The 18,973-nt window shown below is 41.9% G+C and overlaps 1 protein-coding gene across 1 annotated transcript in view; it reads left to right on the top strand.

The window, feature by feature from the left end:
- The window catches only part of crppa (CDP-L-ribitol pyrophosphorylase A), a 44,821-nt gene that overhangs the window by 491 nt on the left and 25,357 nt on the right, over nucleotides 1–18,973 (top strand). The window contains exons 2-6 of the mRNA XM_031867310.1: nucleotides 2,067–2,337; nucleotides 6,079–6,228; nucleotides 10,581–10,685; nucleotides 11,463–11,508; nucleotides 13,702–13,799. Of these exons, the coding sequence (XP_031723170.1) occupies nucleotides 2,067–2,337; nucleotides 6,079–6,228; nucleotides 10,581–10,685; nucleotides 11,463–11,508; nucleotides 13,702–13,799 (670 nt within the window). The remainder of the gene's footprint in view (nucleotides 1–2,066; nucleotides 2,338–6,078; nucleotides 6,229–10,580; nucleotides 10,686–11,462; nucleotides 11,509–13,701; nucleotides 13,800–18,973) is intronic.

Below are 18,973 nucleotides of genomic sequence, written 5' to 3'. Positions count from 1 at the left end.
ATGTGTGTCTGTGCAGGCTGGGAATGTAACTAAATACATGAACTCAAACGCAATGACAGGTACTTGTACTGTACTTGAGTATTTTGTTTTCACACCACTTTCTACTTCTGCAAGTGTTTGACAGCTTTAGTTACTCTAAACATTTAAAGTAGGCACGCAAAACCTATGAAGACCTTATAAATGAATGATCTTATGAATTAAACTAGCCAACAGTACAAACAATACAGTGTTGTTGCTGATTGGCAGAAAATAATTTGTCAATTAAGTCATTTATCATACAAAAAAACATATGTTTCCCGCTTCTCAAATGTGAGAATTTGCAGCTTTTTAAAAAAAACTTTAAAATATATTAATAATTGTATTCATGATGTGATTTCTGCACATGGTTGTACACATGAAAAGTCACCAAAGGTGCTGACAAAAGAGAGTTTGAAAATCCTGCCTTCTTTCTCACCTCCACACAGTTCGGGAAATTTTACAAAACATCTGAAATGTGTGGAGGAGGAGGTTCCAGATGCCGTTAAAATGATCCGTTATGCACCATGTCTGAAGCATAATGAAGCTTTAACACAGAAGAAGTAGTAGTTCCTGTGTTTTCTGTGGATTATCTTGATGTCTCCTTTTGGCAGATCCAGTAAAATAAATACCCGACAAACGTATTGATGCACAAATCATATTAATATGCAATATTACCTTAAATCAGTCTCGCTCATTGATTTGCACTATTGTCCACACTCTGACATTAATATAGTAGCTACCACGGTATGTAGGCCTGTCACAATAATATTGACTTATCGTACAATATGTGGACATGACTACAATCATTTTTGCTGACCTCGATATTGCCCGTTGTGTTTACATGTAAGTTTGTTTACACTCAGGTAAACACAGTCAGCACTGTTGCCTTAGTTTGCACTGTTAGCACCGTTAGCTCCTAGCCGCCGGCTCAGCCATCGCCATGTTGAGAGGCAATAGAAATGCTCCCAATCTCGTATTCGGCACCTTTACGGTCTCAGAATTACAATAATATTGTTCATTGCAAGTACTTCTTTAACAATATGTCATCCAACAAAATTAGTTGTTGTGACGGGCCTAGTGGGATTGTAAAAATACAAAACAGTTTACACATTTATATCAGTAATTTATAACAGTCATATCGCCCAACTGCAAGTGGACACAGAGAACCAGGGCAACATTAAACCAAACCATCTTTATGACTAGAGGTAAATAAAAGAATAGTTCTGTTGTAATGTGGCTGAACCGACCCTTTAATACTAGTACCTGTGTACTGTTAGGTGTACCTCTGAAAGTACTTACTTACTTATTTGACTGCAGTTCATCCTATTTCCATGTTGCCAGAGGATAAGAGTCTCTCTTCCACCACTGGAGGACGGACAGATTTCAGGCTCCATAACAGTGAAGAGAAGGTGGATGTTTACACTGCGTGGTGATCACAGCCTGACCCTCATTACAACAACACAATAACAACCGGTGTTTATAATCGGACGTGTCTCCTCTTCGCCTGTTGTCGGTGTTTACGTGTCGTCAGGAAATGTGTGCAGTAACATCCTGGGACCAGAGAGCAGGATGGAGACGCTGCCTGTGTGGCCCCGCGTGATTACGGAGAGGTCGGAGGTCGTCGCTGTCAGTCCTGAACTTAAAAGGGTTTCAGTCAGATCCTAGAAGCTAGCAGTGAGTTAGCTTAGCTTAGCATAAAACCAGAAACAGGGGGAACCAGCTAGCAAAACCACAATTAGTTGTTTTACCACTATTGTAATTGCATCTCTGTTCTATGTCTCTTAGTTACAATTTATTTTGGTTTGGACTGTTGGTTGGCAGCATTTTGAAGACGTCACCTTTTGGCTTTGGGAACTTTAAACAAGCATTTTTCCACATTCTCCACATTAAATCCGCAGAACATAATCAACAGATTAGTTGCAGCCCTGCTTCCTAAACGTAAGGAGCTCTGGGTGGGTGCTGGGTTCTGCCTTTCGTCCCTGGTTACTTGTGACTTGTCACCTCACTGAAACAGATGTCGCTGAGCTGACAGATGTGCGTTCTCGCAGGGTCTCGTGGATCCAGAGCATCGTGGTCGTCGTAGCCAAAGAAAACATGGAGCTGATGACGGACATCGTGCAGCGCTTCCAGCACAGGAAGGTTCGAGCGGTGCCAGGCGGCTCGACCCGTCACAGGTCGATATGTAACGGAGTCCTGGCTCTGGGGGAGGAGGAGGAGGAGGAGGTGAGGCCGGAGGTGGTCATCATCCACGACGCCGTGCGGCCTTTTGTGGACGAGGACTTTCTGTACTTGATAGCCACGGCTGCCAAGGAGCACGGGGTCAGTATGATCAACGCTATTTAAACCAAAACACATGAATATTCTGAACTGAAATCCCTCCAACTTGTTACATCTGCTGCTCTTCCTCATGTATATCAAAGCTGTTTTTATTGTTTATTACAACTGGGTGACCTCCTTCTTGTTGGTTCATTCTGTCCACAGACAACTTTAGCACCAAATACATGAGAGACAAAACCATGTATTAATCAATCGTAGTATCAGAATAGTTCAGCAACTATTCTGATACTACCATTTACATATATTTATAATGATTTCATCATTTTTAAGCAAAAAATGTCTCAGGTTCCAGCTCCTCAAAAGTGACTTTTTTGCTTAATTTCTGTCTTTCTGGTGCAGAGCCTGTTCAGAACGGGCTGAATGCTTGGACTGTAGTATTGCTGTTCATACAAACAACTTTACCCGCTTCACTCTGCGCTTCCTCAGTAATACACCTGCCATGACACCGTAGCCTCACACACCCCATCCATACTAATCAGAAACGCAGGTAAAATAGTCTGGTTCTCTGGGGAAAAAACACACCCATGTCTGTCTACTCGCTGTCAGAAACATCTGTGAAACACACCTAGTGGATGTATTCATTTCTAATTTGGAGTATTAGTTGCTTTCTTGAAGTAACCACTGGGGTTATAAAGTAGAAAATGGATTTAATTAGTGTCGGGGTTTGGTTGTAACGTTATCCAGCATCCATGTAGTGTTAGCGGGCTCTGTCCACCTATAGTTAATGAGCTGCAGTCCCCCCCCCCCCCCCGCTGCTGAACAGCGAGCCGTTTGCTTGTGCAGTCAAAGTTTATTAATATTGATCGTGTCGCATTTAGAAATTACACCAAATCTAACACTGCACGTCTTTACGTCCCCAGCAACACACACACCAAGTGTGAAGTTTGATGAATGGTATTGAAGATATGTGAAGGACAGACAGACAGACTGCTTTATAGTTACATTTAGGGCTGCAACTAATAATTATTACATTATTTAAAATCCTCTTGATACATTGTCTGAATATGTCCAAGGTGACATCCTCAAATATCTCATTTTGTCCGTCCGACAGTTGGAATAAAACACCAAAATAATAAATTCACTACAACGAAAGACCAGTAAAATCAGTGAATTTAAGGAGCTAAAACCATCAAATGTTTGGCAAAAGTTTCTTGAAAAATGACTTTCAAAATTTTAACGTTTTTTTGTGTCAATCGAGGAATCGATCAATGGACTAATCGTTACAGCTCTAGTCTTACATAATATTAAACGGAGTATATTTGGGTTTTAGACCGTCGGTAAGATAACTTAGACATTTGAAGACATCACCTTATGAAACTGGGATATACATGTTTCACTATTTTTAGATGTTTTATGAGCCAAATAATGAATCGTCAGTATATATTGCTCTATATAAGACAAAACATCAGTAAACCCCGGGAAAATAAGCGTATGTCAATATTTTTGGGCATTGGAGTCAAAATTATTGATTGATTAAACAAAATGACGTCAGATTAATCTATAACTCAATAATCTTGAGTTCAGACATAAAACACATGTTGATTAGAAGCTCAGGTCTGTGACGTTAAACCTCGCAGATATCTGGAGGCCTTTAGCTCACTGCTAACATTCACATTCTGCCGCGAGTAAGCGTTCAAAGCTCCGTAAATGTCAGTGAATTCTCATAATTAAACTTATCTCCAGAGCTCGTTTGTGAGCATGTCGTGAAGATGTGTAACCTCTATGCACTCTGTGTTTCCAGTTGCACATGAAGGCAGGATGCGTCTATTTCAAAGAGAGGAGCAGTTCAGAGTCGATCCCAATCCGTCTACAAATAGAGGAAACAGACCCCAGAATGCCAGTTCCTCATGCAAGTAATTAAATGTCGACTGTAGCTCATACTTCGTTTTTTAAAGTGTAAACACATCCGTCATGGTGAGCTGCAGTGGCAGGAATCAAACCTTTCACCTTGTGGGATGGCGGGTTACCCGATGCGACGCAGCGCTTTCGTTTGTGCGTCCCTGGGCTTCATTTGTCACCGTGCGGTGCGAACATAAACAAAATCCAAAATAAATAAATAAAAAATACAACAAACAAAGTCAAAGTTTTCCAGTCGGGCTCAGAACCAAAGAGGACAAACAGTTCTTTTGATCACACCTTTAAGGTCTCTGCGTCCTTTTTTTTTTTTTTTTTAAGATTGACAGGCCCATCGCTCCCCGGTGGAAGCGTTTATACGTCGGTGATGGATGGAAAACATTTGGGCTGAAGTCCCAGGCCGCTGCGACCGACACACTCGCGGATTAGTCTCGCAGTGATTCACGGCCGACACTCTGCTGCACGCAGGCCGCTCGGAGAGAAAGCAAGAGCTCCGTGATACAAACCTTCACAGCGGGCGGTCTGGTCTTCGTTATCTTGCCGGCGTCCATGCTCGTGGCAGAGAGCCCGTCTCCGCGGAAAAAGCAGCAGATTATTTTTGATTTCAACAGCATGCTGTAACGCGTGGAACACATGTTTGCTTTCCTCTGACCGTCGGCTCCTGGCAACTGCCTCCGATCATGCTGTACTCAAATATTATCTCAGAAGCTGTGATTATTTTTGATTTCCAAGAAGTACAAGCAGTGCGTGCTCCAGCTAGTTAAGATAGATCTATGTTACTCTGTAATGTGGCTGCGGTCTTGAAGTATGATCAGGGAAATGTTCTCTCTTTGAAATGTGCAGTTATGGCTGCACAGATATCAAGATTATTTGAGAAAGAAAATCTGAACTGAAAGTCCATTCATTAGTTTTTTCCAGCTTTCCACAGCATCTCATGATCCTTATTCATGTTTCATTATTATGTTGTGATAACAGTTGTTCATCTTGCTTTCGTCTTCCAAAAAAACAAATTTGACATTTTATGTCAACATTTTGATTATTTTAATCTACAATAGACATTCGAAAGGAAAAGTGTCTCCATTAACATGTAACATTCGTGTTTAAAGTAGTTTTGACTCTTCCTCGGTTAATCTACTAATCGATCGTTTTGGTCTTCGTCCACTAAGATTTAATTCGTCGATTAGTTGTTTTGTCTTTTTGAACACATGAGATTTAAAGTTGTGCTTTTGTGTGATTCTTTGTGGAGAGACTCAGTTTTACAGATCTGTTGATTAAATCGACAGAATGGGTACGAGTGTTAGTCGGCTAAGAATTTCTTCCGTCGAGGACTGACTCTCTATGACAGACTGATTTCAGAACGTACCTGGGTTTTCCTCTCCCTGTACTGTCAACTCGTGTCCTCATAAGAATAAGAATAACTTCACCTCATTTCATGCTGTCCAGTGTGGCTCTATGTCTGCTGAGTTAAGGTGTTAGTTTAATACTAATCCTTGTTCAGACATTTAATCTGTCTTATTTTTATTCTTCTCTATATTTTTTACATCTGCTTGTAAAATGAGCTCATTTAAATCTTTGATGTAATTCCGTTTTTTTGACAAAGTTCGTTTACTGCCAGACTTTATTCAGAATATTGTGACGACTTCAAACTCTTTGTTTCACACCCCCATGTTCCAAGATAGCTAAATATTGTTTGAGTAATGCCAAAATCATTATTCATTCGATCAATGATGTCACAGGTTGTTATGTTTTGGTTCTTTTTGAGAGCAGCTTTGACACAAATTTAACCCTTTACAGAGCTCGTCTACGGGTAAAACATCTCTATCATTGTCATCAAAACAAATACTAACAACTCTTTCTTTTCTGGCCCAGGCAGCAGGAGCTATCCGCCCTCTCGTTTCGACGGTGATAGCCACCACATCGGAGGACTTCCTGGATCACTCTCTGGAGCGAGCCAAGTACCGAGCCAGCGAGATGCCTCAGGGATTCACATACGATGTCATCTATCAAGCCTATCAGCGGGTAGAGTCCGTTTCTTTTAACTTACCTTCAACACTAAAGTGTTTGTTGACAACAGTCAGTGCGTACATGATAAAGAAAGACAAGAAGCACAAGGATGATCGTGATGACGGCTTCCCACGATTGAAAAGGAACATAATCGTCTACGATACTGACGTTTAAAATGCTTCCTCTGCCATAGAAAAGTCAGCTGCATATCAAATCAAGTGCCCCCACCTGGGAGAGGTGGAAATGTTTTGGCTTCACTTTTGGCGAGACTTCAAGCCTCTGAGAAACTTTCCTGAATGGAGCGGCTGCAGTCCAGAGTAGAAGAGTTCTGAACTGTAGAGCAGACGGGCTCAACAAAAATGCACTGAATTCAGGAGAAGAAGAACCTTGTTTGTGTGTTTGTTCAATTTGTTTTTCTGATATTGGAAAGAACAAAATTCTTGATCTGGTTACAATTTATAGTTAAAAATCAAAAAGAAATTGGCTTGAAACTGGTTAAAAATAAATGATTTTTGTCTGGAGTCTTGTAGACCAGCTGCTGTATCTATGATCGGCAATTAGCACCGGCGGCAAAAAGCGTGATCAGGGATCTCTAAAAGTTATAGTTGCTCCCTTTTTTCCTTTTCTGCTGATCCGATCCGTGAATCTGATCCAGGATCCGATCCGGACCGTGAGTGTTATGATCCGATGCACCGCTAGAACAGACCGTTATTAAAAGTACGTATTTCTCTGGGTTTGAAAGTTACTCAGAGCTTTACAATCTGTCCTTCTGACTATTCCCAACATCCAGTTTTAAAGGTTAACCAAACCGACACAGACTAATCGAGCAGTAAAGCTACTGCGAGGGATTTACGGTGCTGGGAATCCGTTTCTTTGTTTTGATGTGCTTTGAACTACTGCAACTTCATCATCATCATCATGGAGAACAACCACCCAGGCACCTTGGATAAAAAGGATGAACGCAGCACTGAAGAGGTCAAGCAGAACTCCAGGAGTTTTCCAGAGTTGATTTCTACAACAGCTACAGTATATTAGTGGAAACCACACATAATATCAGAGGATGGACAGATCAAGGCCTGCATGCGTGTGCCGATTACTCCTGGAGGTCTCTCACGTCTTATAAAATGACAGTCAGGTTGAGATTTATGTGCTAAAAATTACACCACTTGGATGACAAAGGACTTTATGGTACTCATACATCATAACTGGCCTTTTACAGTCCTCCATTGTTCAGCAGATGTGCCAGAACCTGCAGGGTGTCACGCTGTGGAGCTTGTGGCGTGGGCGCTATCATTTTCACTTGGCCTGTGCTGCGTCTGGGAAAGAAACGTTAATATATTCTGCCACACAGCGGCAGATTAGTCTGTGGAACAAATGTGAACAAAGGCTCCGTTGGAAAATGGGGAGAGAGAGAGAGCGATGAAATGACATGGCACATGTCGGATTAATAGCCTTTGCAGTTGAGCGCTTTTTAATATGTGTACCTGAAAAATGGAAAGAATTTACCCGCTGACGTAAACCGTAAATGTGTTGGTTCTTCCCTGAAAGCCGGGGCTTTTTGCTAAGACTTGGCAGACATTCCTAATGCAAGCCGACTTAATGTGAAATCTGAATTGCAGAAGTTGACCTTATTTATTTTGCCATTTCATCCTTGACTCCATTAGGTGGCACCGATAGCCACTTTGTTTTTTATTGAAGGACGCAGCAAACCTTTGAGCTAAGAGCTGAAGTATGCCTCCAATTGGAGCCACATTTGTCCGCAGTTATTTTTACTCCTGGCACGTATGGATCTTCAGATTGCTGTGAGAGCCCTGTTGGCTTTGGCGCTGGCCTTTTCAGAAAATGAGCTCACATTTATTCTGTGGTGTTGAGGCCGGTCGAGTCAGATGAACCGGGGACGTCGCTGGAGAAAAGACAAGGTTTGAGGGGGGGGGGGGGGGGGGGGGGGATGCTTGAGAGAGTGTGTCCCCCGTCTCTCCTCTTCAACCTTTCAAAAGATAGGGAAAGTGTCAGGTTAGGACTGTAGGACATTTGCACGTTGGTAGCTTGACGGCCATTGAGGGTAGAAGAAGTGTGTGTTGAAAAGACAAAGAGTGGGCGGACACTTTATCCAGTCCCCGGTGGAAGCTTTTGTACCGGTAGAGGATGGATTACCTCAAGACCTGAGTATTACTGCTGTAACTTCTCTCCTCGGTTCCAGGGTCCACGGAATGAACGACCCCCTCTCGTTTATAGCTTGATAAAACATTACCCAGGTAGCTCTCAGGTAGCACGGATGTGTCTTTGTAGTCCGGACTGTATTTTACACCAAACGAGCTCGTCGCCTCAATCCAAACTTCCATGTGATCTACACGGTGTGAGCTTTCCCACAGCTGTGAGTCGAAGCACAAATAAAATGCTCAATGCTGCAACAAAGGGTAGGAACTGATCTTTAATTAAGATAAGTATTTATACTTTATGAGGAGCGTAGCTAAATGCATTGAGCAGATACATTCCTCAGTTCATGAGGCCAAAGCAGAGTTTGGAAAGTGAATGTTGGACTCTCAACTGTTTGCTAACGCGTTCAACATAAAACACTTTATGAGGTGATAATATGTCAATGTTGTGCTTTTCTTTTACTTGTACTCCTCAAGTGGCTTAAAAAATCAATTAATTCAGCTTTAAGACTAAAGACTAAAGATCTCACCAGCAGTTAATACTCCGTGTTTTTGTTGCTACAGATTTTGGTCGGTACTACTACTCGTAAATAATTGTGGTTTAATAACCCAACCTAACGCACAACAGGACTTCACGTTTCCATTTTCAGTTTTTATTTCCTCAAGGCCGGAAAACCCCCAATAAAATCCGAATTTCATTTAACTTTCCTTTGGGATATTGTAAACAGCCAAACAAAGGGAACACATTAGTGTGCTCAGCTTTTACAATGGGATTTGGGACTCACTCCGGCCTTAACATTCACATCCAGATTTGCCCTCGCCTGCAATTAAGTGTGATTAGTTCAATTAGACCTTTAGTTCATCTTGGCTCACAAAAATACTTTTTGGGCTGCCCCTTCTTCGTCGATTCGGTCGAAGTCGATTAGTTATTCTTCCTTTTCATGCTGAATGACTAATTTCCAGGAAACTTCTGAGCACATCTCTGGTAAACACAATATTTAAAGTGGTGCTTTTGTCTTTGTGGAGAAACTTACTCCTACCAGTGTTGGTGGACTAAGAACGTCTTCTGTTGAGGACAGCCCTGAAGACTTTTCATACCTTTTGTATTCATTTTTTGACCTCTCAGAAGTGACATTCAGCTGATTAGGACAGATCTTACCCGACTCCCTTTTGTTGCATTCGCAGCCACAGTCGCCCGTGTTTTTATATAACAAGTAGAAAATTTGCATTGGTAGCGTTTCCGTCCAATGAAATATACAAGAACCAAATGTTCTTACCTACTAATGAGCCTCAGAACTGTTGCTTGAAAAACAAGACAAAGTAAAGTACTGGAACAAAAAATGTCACATTGCAGTTGTATGCGTTACTGCTTTTCTGATCAAATGAAAGTACTATAAACCTTACATTTTAAACTTTAACCCCTATTCTAAGAATTCAGCTTTGGTTTTGTTCTTCATTTCTAGAAAGAAGTAGGCATTTTAGCGGCATGGCTTTCTGTCAGTCTGACTTTCAAACTGAAGTATCTCAACAACAGTTTGATGCATTGTCAAGGAATTCTGTGCAGATATTCATGATCCTCAGTGGATGAATCCTACCGACTTTGGCGATCCACTGGCTTTGCCTCTGGCTTCACTTTGGGTTTGAGCGAATAACTCGACAACTGTTGGATGGCTCTCCATCGTCTCCTCGGGTTGAATTGTTATAACTTTTGTGATCCCCTAACTTTTCCTCTTGTGTCTTTTCAGGTCAAAATGACTTGCACTCACATCACTCGCAGCTGTACTTTGTCATAAGCAATTAGCAAACTGTTAGAATGATAACACGCTGAACTAAAACTAAACATCAGCATGTTAGCATTGTCATTGTGATGACGCATGTTAGTCGCTGATGTCAGCATTTAGCTCAAAGCACAGATGTTGCAGCCTCGCAGAGCCGCTAACATGACTGAAGACTATTAGCCGTGTTGGTAATTATCTCAGTTTGGTCTTTTTTGATGATGTCTATGTAATGGGCTGTCCAGCTAGTTAACAGAAAAATCTAAAGTGGCCAAGTATGTGTACAGATGTGTATCAGTGGGTTCATATACGTAACCGGGTAACGCTGCAGTGGAACAACACGGTGTACCTCAGTTTGTGTTCGAGTGTGATGGAAATAAATTGTTGTCAACAGCCGCTCCTCTCCGTTGTGTCCCCCCCCCTCTCCCCTCTGCAGTGCAGTGAGTCAGACTTTGAGTTTGGCACCGAGTGTCTCCATCTGGCTCTGCAGTACTGTGGCACCAAAGCCAAGCTCATCCAGGGGCCGCCAACACTGTGGAAGGTGAGCTCGCCAGGGGCCCCGGGTTTGGGGTTGGGGATTTGGTGACATTTTGGCTCGCACAGCTGTGTGCCCTCTGCTGATTTATCATATGGGCACAAACAAAGCTCACAAATTGAAAGTGAGCGCCGCTGGCAGAAGAGGGAGCGCTACGATATCGAACGTGGCGTCCAGGATTAGCATGTAGAAATTAGTCTCAATGTAAATGTTCTGAATTCGACCCTCCGTCAGATCATGTAGCTTTCTGGCTTAAACAGTCACTTCGCCCACATTACACAAAGACATATTTTTCTTGTTAAACTCAGTGTTCGACTCTTTTTGAAACCAGTAACACAAACGGAGGAACTTAATTTCGACCCTTTCTGCCGAAACGGTTCCTGAGTTTCTGAAATGCTTCCTGGTCACCTGATAAAGGTCTTGCAGTGGCATCATGTTGTTAGATTCTTTCATTTACATTTTTAGAGGTTTGAAGAGGAAAAAACTTTACAGTGTTTCTCAAGAAAAAGCAAAGAGTAGAGAAAAGTTCAAAGAAATACATTCATTTCCAATTTTCCTTTTCCTACTCATCCTCTTGTCACACCAAACTATTCATTTCGAGTCACTGATTCAGAGCTCTGAAGAACCCAAATAACATTCCATACACCTTCGGTGTGTTGGCTCGGTAAGTTATCTTTCAGAGGCACGTATCTCAAACTCTTGACACATAAAATCAGAACTATCTGCCTTTTCAGACGCCTCAATAGATGAACATGTTTAAACCCAAGTTATTTTGTTCTCCAGGTGACCTACAAACGGGATTTGGCTGCTGCAGAGTCCATCATCAAAGGTGAGTTACCTTCTTTGTGCATTTTCCATCATCATCGTTTCCTGTAATGTTTCTAGTTTTTCATCTTCTTATGTTCCATACACAGCCGATGAATCCATGTAGACGTGTACACATGAAAGCTTCTCGGCAGTAGGTCTTCTCCGGCAGGTTAAATGGTCAGAAATGAGCAGTGAGAGAGTGTCTCTCGCTTTCTGTTGAACACAATGACCCAAAATCAGCCCTCGCTGTACCGAGAGGGATGCATTCTTTGTGGCATTGTTCACCTCCGCGCAGAGCAAGTCAGGACAAGGGATCCTATCACAATCAGAGACATGGAAATAAACACAGCCCCATATTTCACCCCCGCCAGCACCTGGACCAACAGTCACCTGTTTGATGATGACATGAGGTGCACGGTGATTATACCCAGAGCCTCTGATGTGAATGAATTCATTGTGTGTGTGTGTGTTGAAGAAAGTTCTCACATCTGTCAGTTTGAGAAACTGTCGTGTGTTTCAGTATGTGTGTGTGTGTGTATCCTGGTTAGAAGTGTGTGTTTGTGTGAACACTTATGAGCCGCTTTCTCAACAGATGACTTTTTAAGTGAGTTAGCCGTCCTGGAGGTCCTCTGTTTCTTGCGGCTGTCGATGTTGTTTTACAAAGTACAAGTTGGCCATCCGAACTTAATGTTCTCAAAATGATACTTAAACTATAAACTCATGTTCTAAGCCTTCGTTCTGTTTTAGACCATGAACCACAGATACGAAGTAGGAGCAGAAGCACAAGTCCCATTCATATTTCCCATAGACGATGTCACCTGACCGTTATATGTGATTCATTGATAAATATTGAAGGTACATGGTTGCGCACGTTGAAACTTTAAGGTAGATGTAAACTGTACGTCCCAAGGTGCATTCCAGCATGAACAAATCTGAAAACACAATCTGCATCTTAAATCAATTTACTTTCAGATTCTGGGTCACTTCAGGATGAATTCATGGCAATGTGTTTTGTTCCCAAATTAAACAACAAATCTCTTTGAATCACTCTGATTCATGCCCCTGACTGGCTTCTTCTTCATGGCAGTGGCGACCGAGTCTCATGGGTAATTTAGAGCCGAGCAACGAGCCAAAATGATAGACGATAGGTACATCTGGTGGCGTCAAAGGCTAAACCTAAAGGGCTGTTACATTCAAACATGTCTGTCATTTCTAGTGACACTGGCCTCTGATATATTCCCCACAGAGCGCTGCAGGAATGAGTCTTAAAACCCGGAAATGAGTCAGCAGTTTTGCACTTCCTGCGTCTCGAAGTCAAAAGTTTTTTTTTTATGTGTTTTTGGTTACGTGCCTGAAATCAGGTCTGTGGTTAACACAGGCGTAAGAGATTTTAACGTTTTGTTCTACCACATGAAACACGTCGGTAAATACCCCTCTCATGACTTTTGAAGCTTTTTACGTGTCTCAGCGAAGGCGGTTGTTAACAAGCGGCTAAATGAGACGCCATCAAGCTGAACACCAGTCCGCCTTTAGCTCAGTGGGGGTGATGTAAAGCCATGCGACCGTGGTGTAGTTTGTTTATAGCCGAACATTAGTGGTGTTCATTTGTGAAGATTATCCAGCTGAACAAAACGTGTGATCATCATGACCTTGTGTTTGCCACATTTGCTTATTTTCTGCAATAATCCAAAAATCCAATGTGAAAATCTGACCGTTGGCTTTTTGACGAGGGAACCAGAGTGATGCTATCTTCTGGGTTGGCCTACAGAAATCCCTCATCCCTGCAGCACTCTATGGCTGTGAATAATCAACCCAAACACGTAGGAGAAGTGACTTAAAGCAGATCAATGCTGTGCACCATCACTCTCATCATATGTTTTGATATTTATTATATATGTTAAATATGAGAAGCTACTGAAAGACACCGGTTGGTAAGAAGCAGCAGATTCTTTAACGATTTGAAGCGCAGAACAGAACACAAACAACTCTTCCCCATCAGAATATTCACCTTTACTTTAAATAATTGTTCCCCCACAGACCTTTTTTCCAGTGTCTGTTTTTCTAGCCTGGTCTTGATGTTTACAGTTCATTATTTGTGTAAAGCTTATCTGAAGGACTTTACTGAAGGAAACCAAACTTAGTTTGCGTTCATGCACATGAACGCTCTGACATGTCGATAAAGTAATTTTCTCAGTCGCACGTGTTTGTCTTGCAGACGCTCTATCGCGGTCGGCCTGTGTTATCACAGGTGGATCTGCACGCGCTGCCACGCTGGCTGATGCCCTCCAGAAGGCTGTCGGAGCTCTCGGCACGGTAAGAGTGTGTCACTCTCGGATATTGAAAGTGCCGGTTACGTCGATGATGGCGTGAGTTTGCCACTTTTATTTTTCCTCTATCTCACCGTCCCTGTACCTCCGATCCCCCAACAAACTCAACGTGAGCTCCGTGTGGGTGGCCCATCTGCGGTCAGATCCTCTAATGGACCCTGTCTGTGGCATCCACGCTCTGCAACTTTCCCTCCTCCTCCTCCTCCTCGTTTTCACCCTCCATCCCCCGACCTCCACCTCTCACTCCCCTGCATGCAGGAGAGCAGATGGCAGTCATATTTTCTGTGCCGTGGGAGTTTGCCTGATTAATTGAGTGTTTAGTGATGAGTTCTTGCCTCCTCCTCATCCTCCCTCCACCTCTGCTCAGTCTTGACAGGATCCCACTTCCCACCACGGTTCACATCCCTCCCTTTTCACTTTTAATCTAATTTTCTTTGGGCACATCAAAGTCCCCATGTTGCAAACATCCTCCGTTAAGTTTGTAAAATGGTTCCTAATAGACGGATGGAAAACAGCATCCATATGCAAAACGGTACGAGTGACAGTCTGAGATATTCAGTCAGACGGCACAGACCACATAGAAGGACCACATGTGAAATGTTCTTACCTCAACAACTGTTGGGTTTCCCTCGAGCAAGCCACGTAACCACTCAACTCAAGCAACCTTTCGTCGGATCGCTCTCCCACGACGGACAGACATGCGGTAGATGTTGTGTACAGGACGGGTTCTTCAGAAATAATTCAAAGCTGTGTTTAGAACAAGACAGTGAGGATCCTCCGCTACTGACGAGCTACGATGGTCGATGTATGAGCTGTAACATCAGCTTTGAGACAAACGGATGAACCCTGCAGTAAAGGTGTTCGGCTGTATGAAGGTGCCACGTTGTAGGGAAGAGCTCATTCAGATCTAATATTAAGAATGCTTTCCACAGTTCTTTCCTCTCTTTAGAGGCGCGTCGATGTAATCGCTCAGCCGGAAGCTGAAAGTGAAACTCTGTTCCCAGCTGGGATCGTTTACTTGCACCGCTCTCAGATGGCTCTGTTTGAAAGATGATGTTCCTTTCTCTTAATGTGTACTCCTTTCTGTTATTTGAGTAGTTTATCTTAGCTGAAAATAATATATATATATATATATAAACAAGTCATATTTATTTTAGACCTAATGTAAAGACAAATATCTAATATGATAAAATGACGATGACGTGATTGCACAACTGGTTGCTGGAGGAATACAACTGTAAGGTGATAATTCTAGTTTATTTCATGGCTACAGAACCTGTGATTTAATTCTGAAAACAAATAAAATACAAGCTTCACAAAATGTTACATATCTTTTGTATTGGATCATATCGTACAGGTGTTTATGATATTGTGTCTGCCCCTCTTTGTTCCCGTCACATATTACTCATCTCCAGAGCAGACAAATCGTCCACACATGGCTTCATGTACAGAAACGTGTTCCCCGGATCATCCTGATGTAGATATAAATTCCCCGCGTGTTGGTGTTGACAGTGGCAGGGTGGAGGCAGTGCACGCTGCATTACACGTTTCCATGTTCCAGCATGATCCCAACAGTCCATCCTCCTTTGAACTGGCTCCAAGTCGTGCGGATCTGTGCTCTCCGGTGGTGGACCGGGGCCCCCAGAGACGGATTGGAGTCGGTGTCGGCCTCTCTTTGGATCGGCTGATTGGAGCCATTCCCGTCTGCGCTCAGGTGGCTGCTGGGGATGTGTGTTTTTTCCGGTGCGTGTGTTATCGGAATCAGATACATCCTTTTTCGGGGAGTTTGGGAGGGAGGAAGAATAGAGGGGGAGATGAAAGGAGAGTGGAAGAAGTGGAAGACGGAGAATTACCTTTGTCCCAGTGCCATTACTTGAATCTAATACAGGGGTGAGCACAGTATTGTGTGTGTGTGTGTGTGTGTGTGTGTGTGTGTGTGTGTGTGTGTGTATAGGTGATTTGGCTGCATGTGTGAGAGAGACACTCACAGAAGGAATATGATTAAGGGATTCTCTCAGCAGGATGTTATCTGAGAGATCCGTTTGATGTAGTTTAAGGCTTACAGAGAAAAAGGAAAAAGTTGTCAGTTGATGTAAAAATATACAAAAAAGGAATCCGTCAAGTTAACTCCTGAAAATACCACATTACAGGAGGATTACACACGTTCACACATGAACTCCTTTTCAACCCTTTTATCTTTTTAAGTGCCTTCACTGGACAGTTGGGGGTTAAAGGCGTTGTTCAACGGTGTCTCAGTGGTGATCATGTTTCTGTCAATGAAACAGGCAAAATACCAACATATAGAACAACTAGAATTACCGCCTCGCGGTCGTACGCCTCCGCCAACCAGTCAAGTCGCAGTTTGATGTGATATCATGTTCATGCGAATACACTGGACGGACGGACAGACGGACAACCTGAACACATAGTTCCCCCAGCTAAGGCGTTTGCCGGTGCAGAGGCATAGTTTGGTAATCTTGGCCAAAAGTAGGGGTGTAATTCACAAGTTTCATCACGATACGCTTTCATATGGCTTCCTCTGACAATACAATATTTGCTGAAAGTCACGATACGATGTTTATGGAATCGGGGGGCCTGTGATCGTTACGAGACGATATCAAAATCGCTTACATTTAAATAAACTCACGAAAAGCAACCAAAGTATGATTTTACAACCTAAGTCTTTGAGACGTAGAGGAAGGAGTATTGCTGAGCAGACGCCACGTCAGGAAGAGAGCTTTCTTTGTCCGTCAGCCACTGATGGTGTTGAGCAACGGGTTCAAAGTTAAAGCTAGCAATTAACAAAAGTTGAATCGAGTATAGACATGACCTTTAAATGTGGTAAATACACTGTCATTACATTTCCATCGCCATCAACTGTGTCTGTAGCTGCTGCAGGGTTGGGAATTTACATATTTTTTTGGGGGCAACTTTTGCCCCCACTGACTGAAATCCAGGGGCATTTTCAAAAAATTGGGGGCACTTTTTGAAACTTGTGAAATAACGTTTAACCTTTGTTCTAAATAATACATATACTTATTTATACTTACAGTATATGAGCAATTGTCATCAAATGGCAATAATAAGACTATTAGGCAGTAGTCTACAGATTCAAAGTGTTTTCTTAGTTTTTTTTTAACAAAAAACAAACATAAATCAGACAATCATATTCAATTTTATTCTTATTTCTTTGTGGTTATTTATTGTTATTAAATTTTTTAAACAACTATTAACAATTATTAAGTCAACGATGCCTTGATTACATATACATCAGTCATTGTATGGAATTATTGAGAAAAAATATTTTTGTAGCACCTCAAATGTTGTGATATTACTCATTTTTATCCTGAACTTATGCATTAGTCATTGTGTGGAATTTTTGAGAAAAACATTTTTATAGCGCCTTAAACATTTAAAAAATGTGCCTTTTGAAGGTACAAATTCAGTTCAGAGTTTTTACTTAGTAAAATACCTTAATTGACAGTCAGGTATTATTCATTAGCAACCCTCAAATCAAAGAATAAAGACACTTTACGCACAATTTAGGTGTATTTTACCTTTAACTCACGAGATGCAGGTAGCATGTTTTATACTTAATGTGAATATAATTAATTTAATCTAATTTCCATTGTGCAATATGTATACTTTGTTGGCATCTTATTCTGAAAACCGGATGTTCGTCTGAAGAAACCGGATGTTGTCTTTCCGCTAGCTTTCAAAGTCCTTCGCTCGCTCCCGATCTGCGCCGTTTGAATGAGTTTACCGTGAATTTCAGGATATAGGTGCACTAAAGTGTAAGTGTCTGCTGAGTTGACCGCAGTCTCGCAGTCACAGGTCTGATTAAGAAGCGCTCCATTTATTTATTCGTTTAGAAAGTTCGGGGGCATTTTTTGCCCCTCTCCTAGTGATATCAGGCAAGGCAAGTTTATTTGTATAGCACATTTCAACAACAAGGTAATTCAAAGTGCTTCACATAAAACCATCAAAAGCATCAAAACATAAGGCAAAAGAAAAGGAGATTTAAAAACAATTAAGAACATTAATTGAAACAATAAAAACAGTGTAAGAAATAAAATACAGTCGTAAAATGCAGAAATGCAGGAAATTGATTAATATATTAATTGAATCTGGTTCAATTAAAGGCAGCAGCAAACAGAAAAGTCTTCAATCTTGATTTAAAGGAGCTGAGGGTCTCAGCAGACCTGCAGCTTTCTGGGACTTTGTTCCAGATATGTGGAGCAGAAAAACTGAACGCTGCTTCTCCATGTTTAGTTCTGACTCTGGGAACAGAAAGTAGACCAGTCCCAGTCGACCTAAGGGGTCGGGATGGTTCATCAGGGGCAAAATGATATTTCTTAGGGCCAGTTTTGCCCTTTGCCCTCGTGTATTTCCGACGCTGAGCTGCTGTTAGTTTCCCTCATGATGCCACCTCAGGCTTGAATATTAAATTAAGTAAATAAAACGTTATCATTTCCACATAGGTTTGAATCTGACCCATGATTCTCCAGCAGCGTAGCTCTAAAGATGCTCGTCTGTGCTTCGGTCTCTTTTTTCTTCTTTGGTTGAGACTGAAATATCTCAACAGCTTTTGGATGCATTGATATGAGAATTTCTGCAGACATTCATGGTCCCCAGAAGATGAAGTTTCCCAATTTTACTGATCCCTTGACTTTTTCCTCCAGTGCCACCATGACTTTTGCCATGTGTGAATATTGGACTTTCGTTTCTCTGCTGGCCAGAAACACGACTCTAAACTAAATGCTATTGTTGCCGTGTTATTACTGGATGTGTAGATAAGCCACTGTTTCCAACACGTTTGCCAAAACAACTTTATAAGGTGATAATATGTCAGTTTATTTTGCTACAGCTCAATTCCACTGCCAAAAGCAGCCAAAATACCCAAATACAACAACTTTAAGTATATTTTAATGAGATATTTTAGTGTTTAAACACCACATTGTTTTAAATTAGACACTAGTTTGAAATTAATTTCCAAGGGTAGCTCACTGCTGCGCTGAGCTCTTTGTTTTTCGTGCGTCCTCTGAGTGGTTTGGTCGCTGAGCGTCCGTGGCGTCTTGGCTCTCCAGGCCATGCCGAAATTTAAATAAACATTCCTATTCTGGGATTTCATGCCCAACCTGGTTTAGATCATATCAAACT

The sequence above is a fragment of the Anarrhichthys ocellatus genome, unplaced genomic scaffold, assembly GCF_004355925.1.
Source record: "Anarrhichthys ocellatus isolate YVR2014 unplaced genomic scaffold, GSC_Weel_1.0 scaffold39, whole genome shotgun sequence".
Classification (NCBI taxonomy): domain Eukaryota; kingdom Metazoa; phylum Chordata; class Actinopteri; order Perciformes; family Anarhichadidae; genus Anarrhichthys; species Anarrhichthys ocellatus.
This window is presented reverse-complemented; position numbering and strand designations above follow the sequence as displayed.